The sequence below is a fragment of the Volvox carteri genome, assembly GCF_000143455.1.
Source record: "Volvox carteri f. nagariensis unplaced genomic scaffold VOLCAscaffold_1, whole genome shotgun sequence".
In the NCBI taxonomy this organism is placed as follows: Eukaryota; Viridiplantae; Chlorophyta; class Chlorophyceae; order Chlamydomonadales; family Volvocaceae; genus Volvox; species Volvox carteri.
The window spans coordinates 4,447,832-4,463,043 of NW_003307545.1; the positions used below are offsets into that span (position 1 = coordinate 4,447,832).

The 15,212-nt window shown below is 63.4% G+C and overlaps 2 protein-coding genes across 2 annotated transcripts in view; one reads left to right on the plus strand and one right to left on the minus strand.

The window, feature by feature from the left end:
- Positions 1 to 23: 23 nt before the first annotated feature.
- On the plus strand, positions 24 to 13,816 carry ssa6 (uncharacterized protein; the record flags this gene model as incomplete). The annotated part of the gene is made up of 16 exons (XM_002945852.1): positions 24 to 44; positions 145 to 204; positions 348 to 550; positions 983 to 1,169; positions 1,618 to 1,969; positions 2,536 to 2,875; positions 3,236 to 3,561; positions 4,053 to 4,184; positions 4,355 to 4,591; positions 5,207 to 5,304; positions 5,801 to 6,177; positions 7,009 to 7,404; positions 7,865 to 7,979; positions 8,565 to 10,229; positions 12,585 to 12,622; positions 13,789 to 13,816. The coding sequence occupies 16 exons, from the start codon at positions 24 to 26 to the stop codon at positions 13,814 to 13,816; spliced, it is 4,575 nt and encodes a 1,524-aa protein (XP_002945898.1).
- A 270-nt stretch (positions 13,817 to 14,086) lies between these two features.
- VOLCADRAFT_86334 (uncharacterized protein) overlaps positions 14,087 to 15,212 on the minus strand; it is a gene marked incomplete at both ends in the record, with an annotated part of 7,787 nt that continues 6,661 nt past the window's right edge. The window contains one exon of the mRNA XM_002946203.1: positions 14,087 to 14,726. Coding sequence (XP_002946249.1) covers positions 14,087 to 14,726 — 640 coding nt within the window. The remainder of the gene's footprint in view (positions 14,727 to 15,212) is intronic.

Sequence of the window (15,212 nt, forward strand, 5' to 3'; positions counted from 1 at the left end):
AGGCTTGGAAGACAGGTGTTCGCATGACAAGCGGAGAGCCTGAGGTGCGTACGTAGCACAGAGCTTGCAGCTTAAGGCAGCTATTAGCTATTTGTACCCTAATAAAATGCTCCCTGCGTGGCTGCTGCCGCTGTGGTTCTTCAGGCTTTCGGCTTCGTGCCTGCGCACGTCGTTGCTGACCTTCAAGACATCGGCAATTGGAAGGTTCGTATTATTGTCTTTACGCCTGCCAAGTCGGCGCAGGCGGTTTTAGGGCGCGGCCCTTGTGTGGGGACACTCTTCACGCAGAACGTTAGCATACGAGCTTACACGACCCTGTCTGCACCGTGTTTCCTTCCTCCATGCAGTCACGGGCGACAGCCATCGATGTGCTCCACAAATGCCTCAACGGCGTATCTAGCCCCTCTACCCTGGTGCCGGCACTCGCCGACTTCGTTAACTTCTTGGCGGGGCTCATCGCCGACCCAAATTTTAAGATTGCCATATCATCCATGTCAATTCTTGGGGACTTGGCGGCGAGGGTTGGCAGCGAGCTGGGGCCCTACCTCAGGTATGACGCCGGATAGACCCCAACCCGGATGCCGGTTGGCAGGCGGCTGCCGGAAGCCGCGCGCAGCCTTGTAACTAGCACTTCGATCTGGAACAAGGGAACTGTGTTTGAGCGGCTGATGCTGGGTTTTGAAACCTGTCGTGCCCGGGGTCCAAACCCCGGGATTCCTCGCAGCACTTCCTCTCCCCTCCTCCCCGTTATCCCCATCATCTGGCTAAGCCTCTTCCTGGCTGGCTGGCTGGCCCCGATTCCCCTTACGCCAGAGTTAAGACACACACATCCTACCTCCACCCGTTGAACGACCAAAGCGCATACACATGCAACATCCCCACTGCCTTGGCCACACAGACTGCACTGCCCCACCCAATACTGTGCTGAAGAAGCCTCAACCTCATGACACCACACGCACTGCTATGCTACCCTGCTGCACAGGGTGGTGGCCCCGGCGCTCCTGGAGAAGTTCGCGGACAGCAAGATCCTGGTCCGTAGCGCGACCATGAAGCTTGTGCGGCGGCTGATGAACGCCTGCACTCCGGGCGCGGTTCTGGCGGTGCTGGGGCCCGCCATCTCAAACAGCAACTGGCGTGTGCGGGAGGAGGTGCTCAATACGTTCATCATGGTGCGCAGCAGCGTTATCGCTACGGGGCACGGGGCAGTGCAGGGGGGGTTAGTAGTAGGGGGTTGCAGTGCAAGGGGGGGGTTCTGTCGAGGTGGCAAGTGCGGGCAAGTGGGTGAGCGGGCGGGAGGGGAAAAGTGTATGTGTGTGGAGGGAACGGGGGGGGGATTGGGCTCCAACGACCGAGGGCCACCCGGTGGGGGCCCTGAGCTCCTTGCTGGTCAGAGCTCCGTCCCACCGCCCACGGGCCTCCACTCCCACACACCCATCAGACCGGCAGCACTTCCGGCCCCTCGTCAGGGCTTCCTGACTTTTTTTCTTCCACAGGCCCAACCCCGAACCTAGGTCGCACACTACAGCGCACCACACATACCCCCACTTGCTGCTGCCGATGATGATGATGATGATGATGATGGTGATGCTACCGCTACTGCCGCTGCCCTGTTCGCAGGCGCTTCTTAGTTTCGGTCCTGGTTCCTACGACCCGGTGGTGGCGTACCAGGTGCTGTCGGCGGGCTTGTCTGACGGTAAGGACAAGGTGCGGCTTGTGGCGCTGGAGGGCATGGCGGTGCTGCACAGCCGCGTGAGCAGCGGTGAGCTGGAGGCGCTCATGGCGGGGCAGCGGCCGGGGGGAGGGGGCCCGCTGCCTGAGGCGCTGCGGGCGCAGGTGGCGGCGCGGCTGGAGAACCCCGCGCTGCCGGGTATCAATGCTGACGGGCTGGTGGAGCATGTGGTGGAGATGCCAAGTGCGGATAATCCGGATATGCGCCTGGCGGATGCGGTGTTTGGTGGCGGGGCAGGAGGTAGGGTCGGCGGAGAACAGGGAGGGAGAGCGAGGTAGGGTGGGGGGGACAGGATTTCCGAATGTCAGGGTTGGGTCGGGCGGGGTGCTTCTACCCGCCATAACGCTCTGCCACGTAGTGCCTGCCTCAGCGGCGGCTAGCAGCTAGTCGGGAGGGGGTGTAACAGGTTCTATAGCCCCACTGGTTCTATAGCCCCTAGTTTCGGTATGCGGCGGCGGCCTGTCCGGTTCCCTCTTTCCCACCGGCAATGCAGGGCCCGCGGCCCCCTCTCACGGCCCCCCCCCCGCGGCGATCCTTGGCCAGCCACAACCATGTCCTTCTCCCCCCTCCCTACTGTATCCCTAGGGCCTAGGGGCCATCTGGGGGGGTGCTGACTCATCTTGAGATCCCGTCTCCCGCAACCCCTTCCTAAACCCTGATTGGTGGGCCCCACACATCACTTTCACCTCGTTGTTGTTGGTAGTAGTGGTGGTGGTGGTGGTGTTTTCTGGGCCTCTGCCTTGCCGTCCTGAATCCCTGTTTCCCCGCTGTCGTGGCAATTGTGTGTTCGGGCGCTATGGCCCCAGCCGCCAAGGCGCCGTGGACAGAGGCCACCAACACCCCGGCCAGGCCGCGGCTGCGTCCGGCAGCGACCATGGACCCCCCGGGTGCCGGGCCGGGGTCGTCGGCTCTGGGCACCCGGCCGCCCAGCTTGGAGCAGGTGGGCCGGCTGGGGTCGGACCCCCTCCCTGGTGGCCGCCGCGACGGGGTGCCGCTGCTGGACACTGGCCTTGGGAGAGGGGGCCAACTGGCGCTGCCGGATGAGCCGGGGGTCATCAGTCCGGCCTTCCGGGCGGCGGGAGGAGGGGGAGGAGGAGGGGGAGGAGGAGCTGTGCCGCCGTTTGTGCACGCGCACACGATCAGCAGGTGGGTTGAGGGGGGAGGGGGAGGGGGGCAGGGGGCTGCGCAGGTGCAGGGGCACAACAGGGATGCGGCGCGGAGGAGGGGCGGGGATCGCATGGACACCGGTATGGGGTTTAGGGTTGAAAACAAGATCCTATCCAGCAACGCAAGCAGCTGGTTCTGGGCCATGAACCCCCCTCTTTCATGCACCTTGCACCCCTGCAGACCTTTCCTCCGCTTTCCCTCCCCCTCCCACTCCGCCCTCATTCCCTGCCATGCAGCAGTCCCATGTCTTCCTCCACTGCAGCACCGCCCACTGCGGCACGCTGATGCCGCCAACTCCCGCCAACTCCCTCTTCCCTGCCTCCTGCTCGCCCGCCGCAGGTTCGGTTCCCAGGATCCTCTGGGGGGCGGTGCACCCATCACCGCGGCCCCCGTGCTGGGCCCCAACGGCTGGGGCCCTCAGCCCCCTCATCCCCCGCACTCCCACCCGCCCAGCCAGGGCCACCCCGGTCGCCCCCATCTGGATGAGCGGGCGGCCTCACCCTTCCGGGAGTCCTCCGGGGCAGTGGCGGGAACTGGCAGCTCGGACAGCCTGCAGGAGCTGCGGGGTGGCGGAGGTGGAGCCGGGGGAGGGGGCCCGCATGGACACATTGCGCACGGACACGGCCATGCGAGTGCGCTGCAGCCGCTGAAGCACCACTGGGGGGGTGAGCCCTTGGGGGTGCTTGCGTGAGGCAGGGAAAGGGAAGAGGGAGAGGTGGGGGAATACAGAAGGAGGAGGAGGAGAAAGGAAGGAGAAGAAGACGAGGCCATGGGGATGGCACTTGGCTCTCGAGTGCTGGGAGCGTAGAGGAATGGGAGGTGGAGAGCACGTCAAACATTTGCTGGGTGTCACTGGCGTTACCGGGTCGGCATTGTCCGAGGCCGCCGCTATTTCGCATGAACCGGCGGGGCTTCCTAAAGCCTGCGGTACTGCAACTAACCCCTTACCCCCTGTCCCCCTACGACCCAAGTCACTACTGGTCAGCTGTTATTAGTAAAATATTCCTGATGCAACATCTCTCTAATCCTGCGTGGAGTATCTCTTTATACCTGGTATCTGCTACAATCGTCGGTGGTGGTGCGCTTTACCCCCTGTCCCCCTGGTGTCTGTCCGTCTGTATGTACGTGTGTGTAAATATGTCCCATGTCCGTACAGCCTCACGGTCCATGGAGAGTCACGGGCTGGTGGCTGGAAAGAGCCCCGTAGACAGCCTGGAGGACAGCCCCCTGTCCCCTTCCAAGGGGGGCTACACAGTGATCCTGCATGGCAGACACAGCGGCCCGGCAGGTGGGGATTGGGGTGGGGGGGACGTGTATGTATGTATGTATGTGTATGTATGTATGTTCCCCTCTTCCTTTTCCCAAATTCCCCTTCCCCTTCCCCTCTTGACTCGCTCGTGGTTCGTCTTTCCCCTCTTCCCCCCTGGATCCCCCCTGCCCCCTGCCGTCCACTACCAGTCACCGGGGACGGCTGCCAGCGGGATAGCTTGGACCTGCTGACCCGACCCGCCAGCGTTCGCACCCAGGCGGCTGCGGAGCTGCGGGAGGGGGCCCGGGGACAGCCCCTGCACGCGCACACGCACACGCAGGCGCAGCAGCCGCACCCGCCCTCGCACCCGCACCCCCAGTCGCAATCGCAGCAATCGCAGCAGTCGATGGTGTGGTTGCAGAGCAGCTTGGAGCCGGAGTCTGCAGGTAGCATGAGGAAGGAGTTGGTTCGTTGGTTGGTTGGTTGGTTGCTAGCTACACTGGTTGGTGTTGGTTGTTTAGGGAGGGGGTGGCCGGCCGGTGCTGGGGTTGAACGGGGCGGTCTTGGGGAGATGGGTAACTGGGTTACAACGCGTGCGTGTGTTTGCTGCGGGTGGCAGCAGTTTGACTATGTGCGGTGCATATGGGGAGGGGGGACGTGTCAATCCCGGAAGGGTGAATCTGGGGGGGAGGGGAGGAGGAGATCGTATGTGGCAACTGGGAAACACAGCCAAGCTGGTTAGAGGGCCCTCGGCACAGAAATTGCAGACGTTACCGCACATTCGTCGCCAAGCCCTGCAACCCCACCACAGCCGCCGAGGCCGAAGCCACCGTCGCCAGAGCCTTCACCACCTAGCCCACAGCCTTCACCGCCCCTGCAGTCGCACACATGCGGCATCCACACATTTGTGGTTCGTCTCCCACCACGCCCTGGCAGCAGCTTCACTCGTTCGTGGTTCGTCTCCCCCCCCCCCCGCCGCCGAGCCCCGCTGCGCCCTCTCATTCTGCCCCCCCCGGGGCCCCCGCCTGGGCCCCTGTGTGCTGCGGCCCTTACCTCTCCAGGTACCCGTCAGGAGACGTTCAGTCCCAGCAAGGCCGAGATGTTGGCGCGGCTCAAGAACCGGCAGATTGAGAAGCGGGCGGCCACCGCGCAACAGTCGGTGAGACTGCATGAAGGAGTGGATAAAGGAATGGAAAAAGCTGCCGGGGGTGGCCCTGTTGCCGGCAGCTCACTCTCGCCGCTGAGGACGGGGGACGGGGGAGGGTCTGGGGCAGGGCGGAGGAGGAGGGGCCAGCCAGTCGCGGAGGCGGGAGGGAGGCTAACGTGGCAGCCAACGCATCTGTAGTCGCTATCATAGGTGCTTGCCCACACCATGCTCCGCACACATACATACATACTTACATACTTGCACATCCCCCAAAGACCAGAGGGCCAAAAGCCGCACCGGGCAATAGCGCTCCGGGGCTCGGGGGGCACACTGGATTGAGGGCCCGGGCTGTGGGTGGTGCCGACCAGGCTCTTGTACGACAGCGGCTCACGTCGTGCAAGCGGCTTACCCCCATCCCCACTAGCTCTAGCGACACCTCCCACCATGCCCCACCCAACCACCCTCCCACCACCTCCCTCCCACCGACGCTTCCCACTGCAACCCGCAGGACGCCTCCTCCTCCAGCACCACCTCAGTCGCCGCAGCGGCAGCAGCAGAGGCCGCCGCCGCCGCCCTCGCCGTCGCGATGGGGACCGCTCCAAGCCCATCATCCTCCCACAGCGTCAACAACCCGCAACCGGCCCCGCGACGCCACCTTTTCGCCCAGACCTCCGACCCGCAGCGCACGGGCGACAGGAGTTACCCCCGAGGCGCAGATGCTGCCTCCGCCTCGTCTTCCTCCCGCGGCTACGACAGCGCCGCCAGCACCCCCACTCGGGCGATGGCCCCGTCGGGCAGCCCCTTTGACGACGGACCCTCTTCGGCTCAGAGCCACCGACCGCCCCGGGCCGGGGCCGGGGCCCTGGCGGCGCGGCTTGGCAGGGGGTCAGCGGCGGCGGCGGCGGCGGCGGCTGGGATGGACTCGGCAGGTGGAGGCGGTGGCGGGAATGGTGGCGGCGGTGGTAGCTTTGGTGGCGTACATCCGTTCATCCGCTCGCCGACCATACCAGGTAAGCAAAGGCGCGTTGGGCGTTTTGGCAGACTGGCGGCTACCTGAGCTGAGCTCCGTGGTTCGGGGGGTGGGCGGCTGCTGGTTGTTGGGGATATGGGGGGAGGGGGACGGGTGGAGTAAGACTGGCGTATGAAGCGGTTACCTTGAGAGACGGGTAGTCTAGGAGGGGATATGGGAAGGGGGTGAGGGGGAAGGGGGGGTTGGGGGTTTTGAGGGAAACACTGGTAGGTACCTGCGAGAGGTGGAAGGGCTCAGGTGTGTGTATGTATGTATGTATGTATGTATGTATGTATGTATGTATGTATGTATGTATGTATGTATGTATGGGGGGAGGAGATGTAAGATGGGTGTGGGTGTGAGGATTGAGCACACGCAAAATGGTGAAGGAAAAGGGCGGCCGTGGCGGCAGGGGGGAATTGTGAGCGGGGAGGGGGAGGACAAGCAGCACAATGATGACGGGGGGAATGTCTGCCGCAGCCGTAATGCTGCCCCAGCTCTCTTCCCACTTTTCTCTCTCTCTCTCTCTCTCGTCCTCCTCTTGCCGTTTTTTTCTCTCGCTTGTGAAAGGAAAGCCCCGTGCCTTCCCCCACTTTCCTCTCAGTTCTGCTCCTTGGCAGCAGCTTCACTCGTTCGTGGTTCGTCTTCCCCGCACCTCCCTCTCCCACTTCCCCCCTCCACCTTTTCCTTCTCCATCTTCCCCACAGGGCGCCCGTATTGTTGCAAATCAACCCTCAACCCCTCTTGTGCGCCTGTCCCTACGTCTTCCCCCCTCCCCCCCCCGCCAAAACACACACGTACACAGGATCCTACGCCATGCCGTCCTCCCTCCCCCCGGGCGAGGAGTCCCCGGCCAGGAACCCCTCACCCTCACCCTCACCTTCACCCGCACTGAACCGGCTGAGGGTGCGGTCCGCCGACCCTACCCCCCCCCTACCGGGATCATCCGGTGCCGCGCTGGGCCCCGCCACCCCCACTGGCAACGGTGGGGGGGGGCCCGCCGCTGCTGCGGCCGCCGGGCCCTTCTGGGAGAAGCCGCGGGGGGGTGTGGACGTGAGCACGGAGGAGCTGACACCGCTGGCGGAGCCGGAGAAGCACATCAGGTGGGGCTTTTTAGGGGGGTTAGGGCTTCCCTTATGAGGGGGAAAGGGGGAGGGGGCGGAACCGCGGTGTGCTCGCCCTCTCTCCCCCTCACACCCCTCACACACACACTATCACAGGTGAACACCTCTCCCCCTTTCTCCCCCCTCCCTACTCACCCAGTCAACTCCCCAGTGACAGACCCTCGACTGGGTGTAAACCGAGGGAGTTGGAGGGGCCTTCTCTCCCCCTCCGCCCCCCTCCGCAGCACTCTTTCCTTGGCAGCAGCTTCACTCGCTCAAGTGGTTCGTCTTTTCCCCCGTCCCCCTCTCTAGGCGGGAGGAGAAGAGTGAACATCGCTCTCTCGTCGAACTTCAGAGTGAATGCGGCCTCGTGGGCCTCCTGATAGACTGTGCTCTGTGTGCTCTGCTCTGTTACCCGCCCCGGGGCCCCCCCTCCAAACACACACATACATACATACAGAGTTGTGATCTCCCGGCTGGTGGAGGCCAACCACTCGGACCGCAAGGCGCTGGACTGGCAGGGGCAGTACGAGGCGCTTGTGGACGCCCGGCGGCTTGTACGGCATCACCCCGAGGTAGTGCGGGGCTGTCTGCACGAGTTCGTGCGGGCGGCCACCCCCGCCATCGACCAACTGCGGAGTCAGACGGCCAAGTGCGCTCTCGCGCTGTTCCAGGTGGGCGCGCAAGTGTATGTATGTATGTATGTACGTGTGCGTATAAGTACGTATGTGCGTGTGTGTTACTTGGATGATTCGAGCTGCGAGCTGCGAAGAAGAAATTCTATGCGAAAGCGGGGGAAGCGTGTGTCTGTGTGTGTATGAGGGTGTTGGGTTTGCAAGAAGAGGACCGCCTCAAGTTCAGGCCCGCCACTGAGCTCTGTTGTACTGGCTACGGGGGCAGGAGGGGCCCGTCGTAGGTGTACCTGGGGCACCCCGAAATGGGGGGGGGGAGAGCTTAGTTAGTTGGGGTTAGTTACCTCTTGCTCAGCTTGAGGAGGAGAGAGAGGGGAGAAGGGGGATATTCTTTACCTGAATGATGGATAGGTACTCTTAACGCACTCAAGTCTCCACTGCACACACAGACGAACACAGATAAACACAAACACAAGCACATACCCCCGCGCTGTTGACTCGTCCTCTCCCGTTCTCGTTCCCCTCCAGGAGTGCTTTACCCTCCTGGGTCGCGCCATGGATCGGGAGCTGGACGAGCTGGTGCCCGTGATGCTCAAGAAGGCAGGGGAGGTCTCCAACGCGGGCCGCGACAACTTCCTCGCGGCGGAGGCCGACCGCACGCTGGGGGAGATGTCCCGCTGCTGCGGGGAGTCGCGCTGCGTCACCGCGCTGCTTAGCTGTGCCGGACACAAGAACCCGTACGTGCGCGGCAAGGTGGCCTTCCACCTGGATAACCTCCTGGAGGCGTGTGCTGGCGGCGGCGGTGGCCGCCAGGCGCTGTCCGGCAACACGGCCTGCCTGGAGCGGTTGTTCCGCACAGCTGCGGGGTTCTTGGAGGAGGGTTCCCTGGACACCCGCACCCACGGCAAGCGGGTGATCTGGCATGTGAAGTCCATGTTGGCGAGCCGGGGGGAGTTTGACCGGCTTGTGGCGGGGGTGACGCCGCCGGGGCTGCAGCGCAAGGTGGTGGAAGTGGTGGAGGGGTTGAATGGCCCGCCGCCGCCGCCATCTCGCGGCGTGGTCGCTGGCGGCGCCGGTGGCGGTGGAGGTGGCAGCTGGCTGGCGTCGCGGCAGGGCGCTGCTGGCGGCAGCGCTGGCGGCATGATGATGATGATGATGGGGGTTGGCGGTGGCGGGATTGCTAGTCCTGCGCGGCCGTTGTTGGAGCAGGTAGCGGGCAGCTTGACGCAGCCGCCGCCGCCAGTACGGCAGGGCAGCTACTCGGCGCCGTCGCCGATGCACTCGGGCGGCGTGACGCCGGAGCGGCGGCGGCTGCCACGTCAGCGCACCACAGACCTGGACGGCATTCCGGAGACCAGCGGCGGCAACAACAGCCGCAACAACAGCTCCAACGGCAGGTCGGGGCGCCTGAGCGCCGGCGCCGCCGCCGTTGGCCCTGGTGGGCCCGGCGCCGTTGGCTCCGCCGCCGGCCGCCTGCGCAGCACCGCCAGCGTAGACGGCTCCGGTTCCTTTGGCTTTGGCCCCGGTGTTTCCGAAGTGGTTGTGAAGTCGCTTCAGATGTTGGGCGCCAAGGACTTCCGGGAGCGCATGGACGCGCTGCGGGCGGTGGAGGGCGTGGCGGCGGCGCTGCCGGGCGCACCCGACACCCTGCTGATGCAGCTCCTCGACGCTGTCGTGGCTCGGCTGGGCGACGCCAACGCCAAGGTCTCCACTCTGGCCCTGGAGCTGGTCGCCGGGCTCTCCGCTACGTTGCGGCAGCGGATGGCCCTGGGGCTCAACACCCTGGTCCCGGCGCTGGCCGCAGCCCTGGGCTCCGCCAATGATAAGGTCCGGTCGGTGGCGGGCATCGCCACGGAGGCCCTCGTGGGGGCCCTGGACCCGGGAATGCTGGTCCAGCACTTCAGCCATTGCGTGGCCAACGGCACGTTGCAGCGCGGCAAGCCGTTGCTGGCAGAGAAGCTGGTGCAAATCGTGGGGGCGCTGTATGTGAGTAAGCCGCAGCTGGTGGCGAGGTACGCGGTGCCGGCGGCGTTTGCGTTGCTGAACGACGGTCGTGGCGGGCCGGAGGCCAAGGCGGCGGCGGGTGTGTTGCTGGCGGGTCTGGCGAGGCTGATGGGACCGGCGTTGCTGGAGCAGGCGTCGTCGTTGAGTGCGGTGGCGCAGCAGCGAGTGGCGGATGCGGTGGCGGCGACGGTGGGGTCAGGAGGGGGGGGTCCACCCTCTCTGGAACCCGTGGGGAGCAGAGGAGGAGGAGGAGGAGGAGGAGGCAGTGGCAGGGAGAGGGAGCGCACGCCGAGGATGATGCGGACGGTGGCGTGAGAGAGCGGGGCTGTGTCTGGCCGCGGCGAGGAGGGGAGAAGAAAAATGGGAAAAGAAGGGAGGGTGCGAGATGCGGTTCCCGGGGATGGGGGGGGTTTAGGAGTTGTTTGTTGTTTGTAGGGAAGGGTGAGGTGGGTTGCGCACTGTGAACCGAACAGCTGGCGAATGTGTGCACATGTGTACATCTCCACACATTGGTGCGAGGTATGACCCCGGTGTTGATGGAGACCCCTACGGCGGCTGGGGGGGGGCCTGTAGCACGTTGCGGTCCCTCGGGCTATGGGGGGGGCCGCATGCCGATGGAATGGGGGTTTGGCGGGGTTTGGACGACATGAGTGGTAGGGAAGGGGGAAAGGCGCGGGAAAGGAGGGTGGTCAGCGTGCCCGCTGTCAGTCCCTTGGAGAGGGGAGTTGGGGGTAGGAGACGGGGAAAGACGCGATGCGACTGAAATGTGAGCGAAACTGCAAAAAATAGCTGCTGAAATATTTTTTCAGGAAGTTTTTGTGTATTGCGAAGTTGGAGAGCTCTTGTTGTGGACAAGGGCACATGTTTTGAAGTTAGGGAGGGGGAGAGAGGGGAGAGGAGGTCTTCGAGTGCGGGGTGAGCGGGATGTGTGTAGTGGTCTGATGGTGCCATTTGGCATCCCCCTGTGCCGCTGTGTGCATGTATGTATGTATGTGTGCATGTATGTATGTATGTGCGCGTGGATTCGTTATTTTCCCATATATATAGCCCCATTCCCGTGTGCGGGCAATTGCCGGGACAGGTTGGGTCGGGCCTTTGGAGTTCCTCGTGTCGTGCTGTCGTACTGATGACGTGTACGGAAGGCGCGGGAGAAGAGACTGACAGGCTGCGGCGGCCCCCTTTCCTTTGGATATGATACTGATGATGATCTACCGCCGGAAGGCGGAAAGATCCGAGGGGATGGGGCAGGAGGACGCAGTAGCTGTGTCTGCGTGCCTCCGTAGATATGTCGTACAACACACGCCCACTGTACAGCCTACCGTACAATTTAGGGTCTGCGCTGGACGTGTGGAAAATAAATAGAAAGCGCCGTGTGCCTTTTCCTGCTTTGGCTTTTGCGAAGACAGACACTAGTTGACAGTCATATCTCGTATATAGCAACGTTTCACGTCACTCTCATGCTTGGTAGTTGCGAACTACTATTGCACTTGGCACAGGGCAACGGGAGCGCTTGGTGGTCATTGCGATGGTGGGATTGCTGGGGCTGCTGAAGGGTTTTGCTGCTGGTGCGGGTCGGCGGGGACAGCGGCATTGGCGGTGTGGGGTCGGCGGCGGTGAGGTGTCCTTGAAGGGTAGACACGCCCTTGCAACGTGGCGGTGCGGAACGAGTAGGAGGGAGGAGGAGGAGGAGGGGGAGGGGGAGGGGGAAGGGGGGGAGCCCCTCGTTGCCGGGTAACGAGGGCACAGATGCGACCACATCAGGATGATGGAGGTGTGGAGATCAGAGGGGGGGGAGGAGGACGAGGTGACTAAGGGCATCGCGAGCCGGGGGGGCAATATTTTGCAAGTACGGCATCGTACGAGAGTCATTTGAGAGTCTCTTAGTGCTGTGAGACAAGACACGAGGACCGACGTCAAAGAGCAGGGGGCGGGGGGGAAACTGTGGGAGGGAAAAGCCCATCTCCCTCCCCCCTTCCCACCCGCCTGGGGGCCTTCATCTGCCGATTGGACACTCGCCCCGTTTAGACTGCTGCGGTGTCACATGATCTTGTGAGGGAGATGTGGAGGGGCGCAGGATGGAGGTGCTCGCGGGGAAGCTGCAGTGCATCCCTGCTAAGTACTGTCGTACTTTATAGTGTCGTACCGTATCAGGTCGCCGTCATATTAGTCAGATTTTGAAAAGTCATCATTGCATTAGTGGGGTACACAGTACCTGGGCCCCCCCATGTATCCTGGCCCGCTTGTATATGTACGGCGGTGTATGTGGCTGTCAGCTCTCCTCAGTAGCCCCCGGGGGCCGCGGGGGCTGCCGGCCATTCCCTCAGCCTAGTTGGGGTATGGGGTGCTGTCGCGCGCGTCGGTGCCTTGCTGCGAACATGGAGTTATAAGGCCCATCATGTCTGCGAATGCGCTGCGAGAAGCGCATGCCCAGATGTTCCGACGGCTATAGGACGACCCCCCCTAGGGTAGGGGGCCTACCCCCCCTCGTGGCGTTGTGGCTCCCTTCCCGTCCCTTCCCCCTCGGCCCCGCACCACCGGCTCCAGTGTCACCCTTGTCGCTGCTCCCACCCTCTGCGGCCCCGGTGTAATGTGCGGGTAGTGTGTCTTTGTCCCCAAAGATCCCTTGCATTGCCACACACGACGACGTCCCTAGGTGGTGTGACGACGTCCTAGGATGAACAGTGCTACTACTGATTAGCAAGGCGAGGCTCTGCTAAAAGGGCTTATTGCTTTTCCAGGGCTTGTATGTGGAGATTGAACATATCTTCTGATAGCAGCAGCAGCCTTCAGTGCGTTTGTCGGCATTCTCACTGCAGCAATGTCTCTCTCTCTCTCTCTCTCTCTCTCTGCGATATAAGTGAATGCGGTCTGTTGCAGAACAGCTGCCTTCCGAACGGATCGCCCGTGCATGCAACTCACCCCCGCACTGCCTGACAGCCAAGAAGGCAGCTTGGGCCCAAAACAAATCCATCTCACCAAAGGAGGAAAAACTTCGCGGTTCTGACGATACGTCCTACGATACAGGTCCTCAGACCCGGCAGCAAGGCATATTGCTGTGGAGAGGCAGCACCTCGGCGGCACCTACCTTGCCTAACTACCCACCTTACCTACCTAGGCAGTGCGCCTTCCCACCCATCATTACCGCTGCTACCGGCCGACCGGGGCAACTCTGTGTGTTCACGTATTTCATACGCGTGCTCTGCTTAACGCATCAAATCATTCGCTGTGGGAGCCCCCCCGCACATATCAATACGCACCAAGGGTCTCGAATTGACCAGCCACCCAGCCACCCAAGGAGCAGTACCTGCCTCACCCGCGGCGGCCCCATCGAGTACACTCTTGCTTGATGTTTCTCATCACACCTTGCATATCATTCCTTGCACGCTTTTGTGGCTCCTTGAAGAGCGACGAATCCCGGACTACCCGCCTAATTAAGCCTCTTCCTTTCGCCGCCTTGATGACGGCGCTTATTCCACCAGTGATGCGATCGATGAGAGATTTTACACTACCGGTATAATACATAGTAAGCTCGGTGCAGCTGTTGCTGCTGCTGTTGCGGCTGTTGCGGAGATCGCACCCACGGGCAGTATTGCACTCCCAACCCCGGGGGTGGGGGGGGAGAGGAAGAGGGGCCAGGCAGTCCAGCGGCACACGGGCATCCACCTACGAAGGCTGCAACACTTGGATGGCCGCCCCCGGTGGTGACATCAACCACCTCCCGGTTTCCTCCTCCCCTCCCCCCCCCTAGATGTAGACGTAGACGCGGCCGCCGTTGAGGTCACCAAGACAAGAGAGATACGTCCGCTGCACTGTACGACACCACCACCGCCACCACCACTTAAGGACGACACACGAGCACATGGAGACGCATCGCCCGCCCGCGGGGATTCCCCGCGGGATCATTTGTTCCATAACACACTCCGCACTTCCATACACTTAGGCATATTACCTACTAAAAATTAAAGATACTTGAACTGCTTCCGCTACCACTATTTACCACTGCTACAAGTACTACTAGTATTATTGCTGTGGCTGCAGTTACAGCGTTACAGCGGCACGTACGGCACGTGCACTCGGTTGAGCAGCGCGCTCGCGAGCTGTGTCAGCTCCGCCGCGACCTCGTACGGCAAGTGTTGTACGAAAAACGGCAAGAACTGGGCCGCCTCGCAGGCGCCGTGTGCCTCCCCGAGCAGCACCCGCAGCAGCAGATGCACGCGGGCCAGAGAGTGCGCCGCCGCCACCGCAACAACACCCGCCGCCGCCTCCACAGCCGATGCAGCCGTCGCCGCGGCGTCACCGCCGCCGCCGTACCTCTCCTCTCTTCGCCTTGCCTCCGCCGCCGCTGCTCCAGTACCGCAAGAGGCTGGGCTCCCCATATCCGCATCCTCCGCAGCCAACGACGACGGCGACAACCCCACCCCCCCCAGCCAATCGTCAAGGGCCGCAGCGGCCACCGCAGCGACCCCCGGCTGGTGTCGGTCGCCAGCCCTGGGCCCCAGCTCGCCCGGACCGCCGCCCAGGTCTTCTTCTTCACCCAGGCGGCGGCAAACCCGGAATACGGCACCGCAGGCCGCGGCTGTACATGCAGGTGCCCCCAGGCGCCGCCAGCGAACCCCCCCAACCAGGAGTGCTGACGTCGGCACGGCCGTCTGCGCCATCACCGTGCCTTCTAGTCCCTCCCGGGACCTCGCGCCCCGCAGCGGCGGCGGCGGCGGCGGTGGTGGTAGTAGTACTGTTGGCAGTGGTCGTGGTGCTGCTTCCTTGCGGCCGCCGCCGTCGCCGTCACCGCCGCCGCCAGGGCCAGCAGCCTGGAGCCCAAGCTCCCCCCCCAATTGCGATTCAGAGCAGTCATCCTTCCTTCGCCTCTTCGCGCGGACGTCTGTCTCGACGTGCGGCCCCTCCGCCTCCTGCGAGAACCGCTGCAGCCGCACCTCCCCCTCGGGGCTGCTTCCACGTTGCTCCAGACCTCCACGTCCACAACCCCGGGCTAGATGCTGCTGCTGCTGCTGCTGCTCCTGCTCTGCAAACCGTGCCCAGCTGCGTTTTCCATTGTTCGTGGGATATTCACGACGGATGTCGCCGCCACCGCTGCCGCCGCCGCTGCCGCCGCCACACCTGCTGCTCGCGATTCGCTCCGTGTTGGAGCTTCCTCCCCCCCGGGGGTGCGGGGAA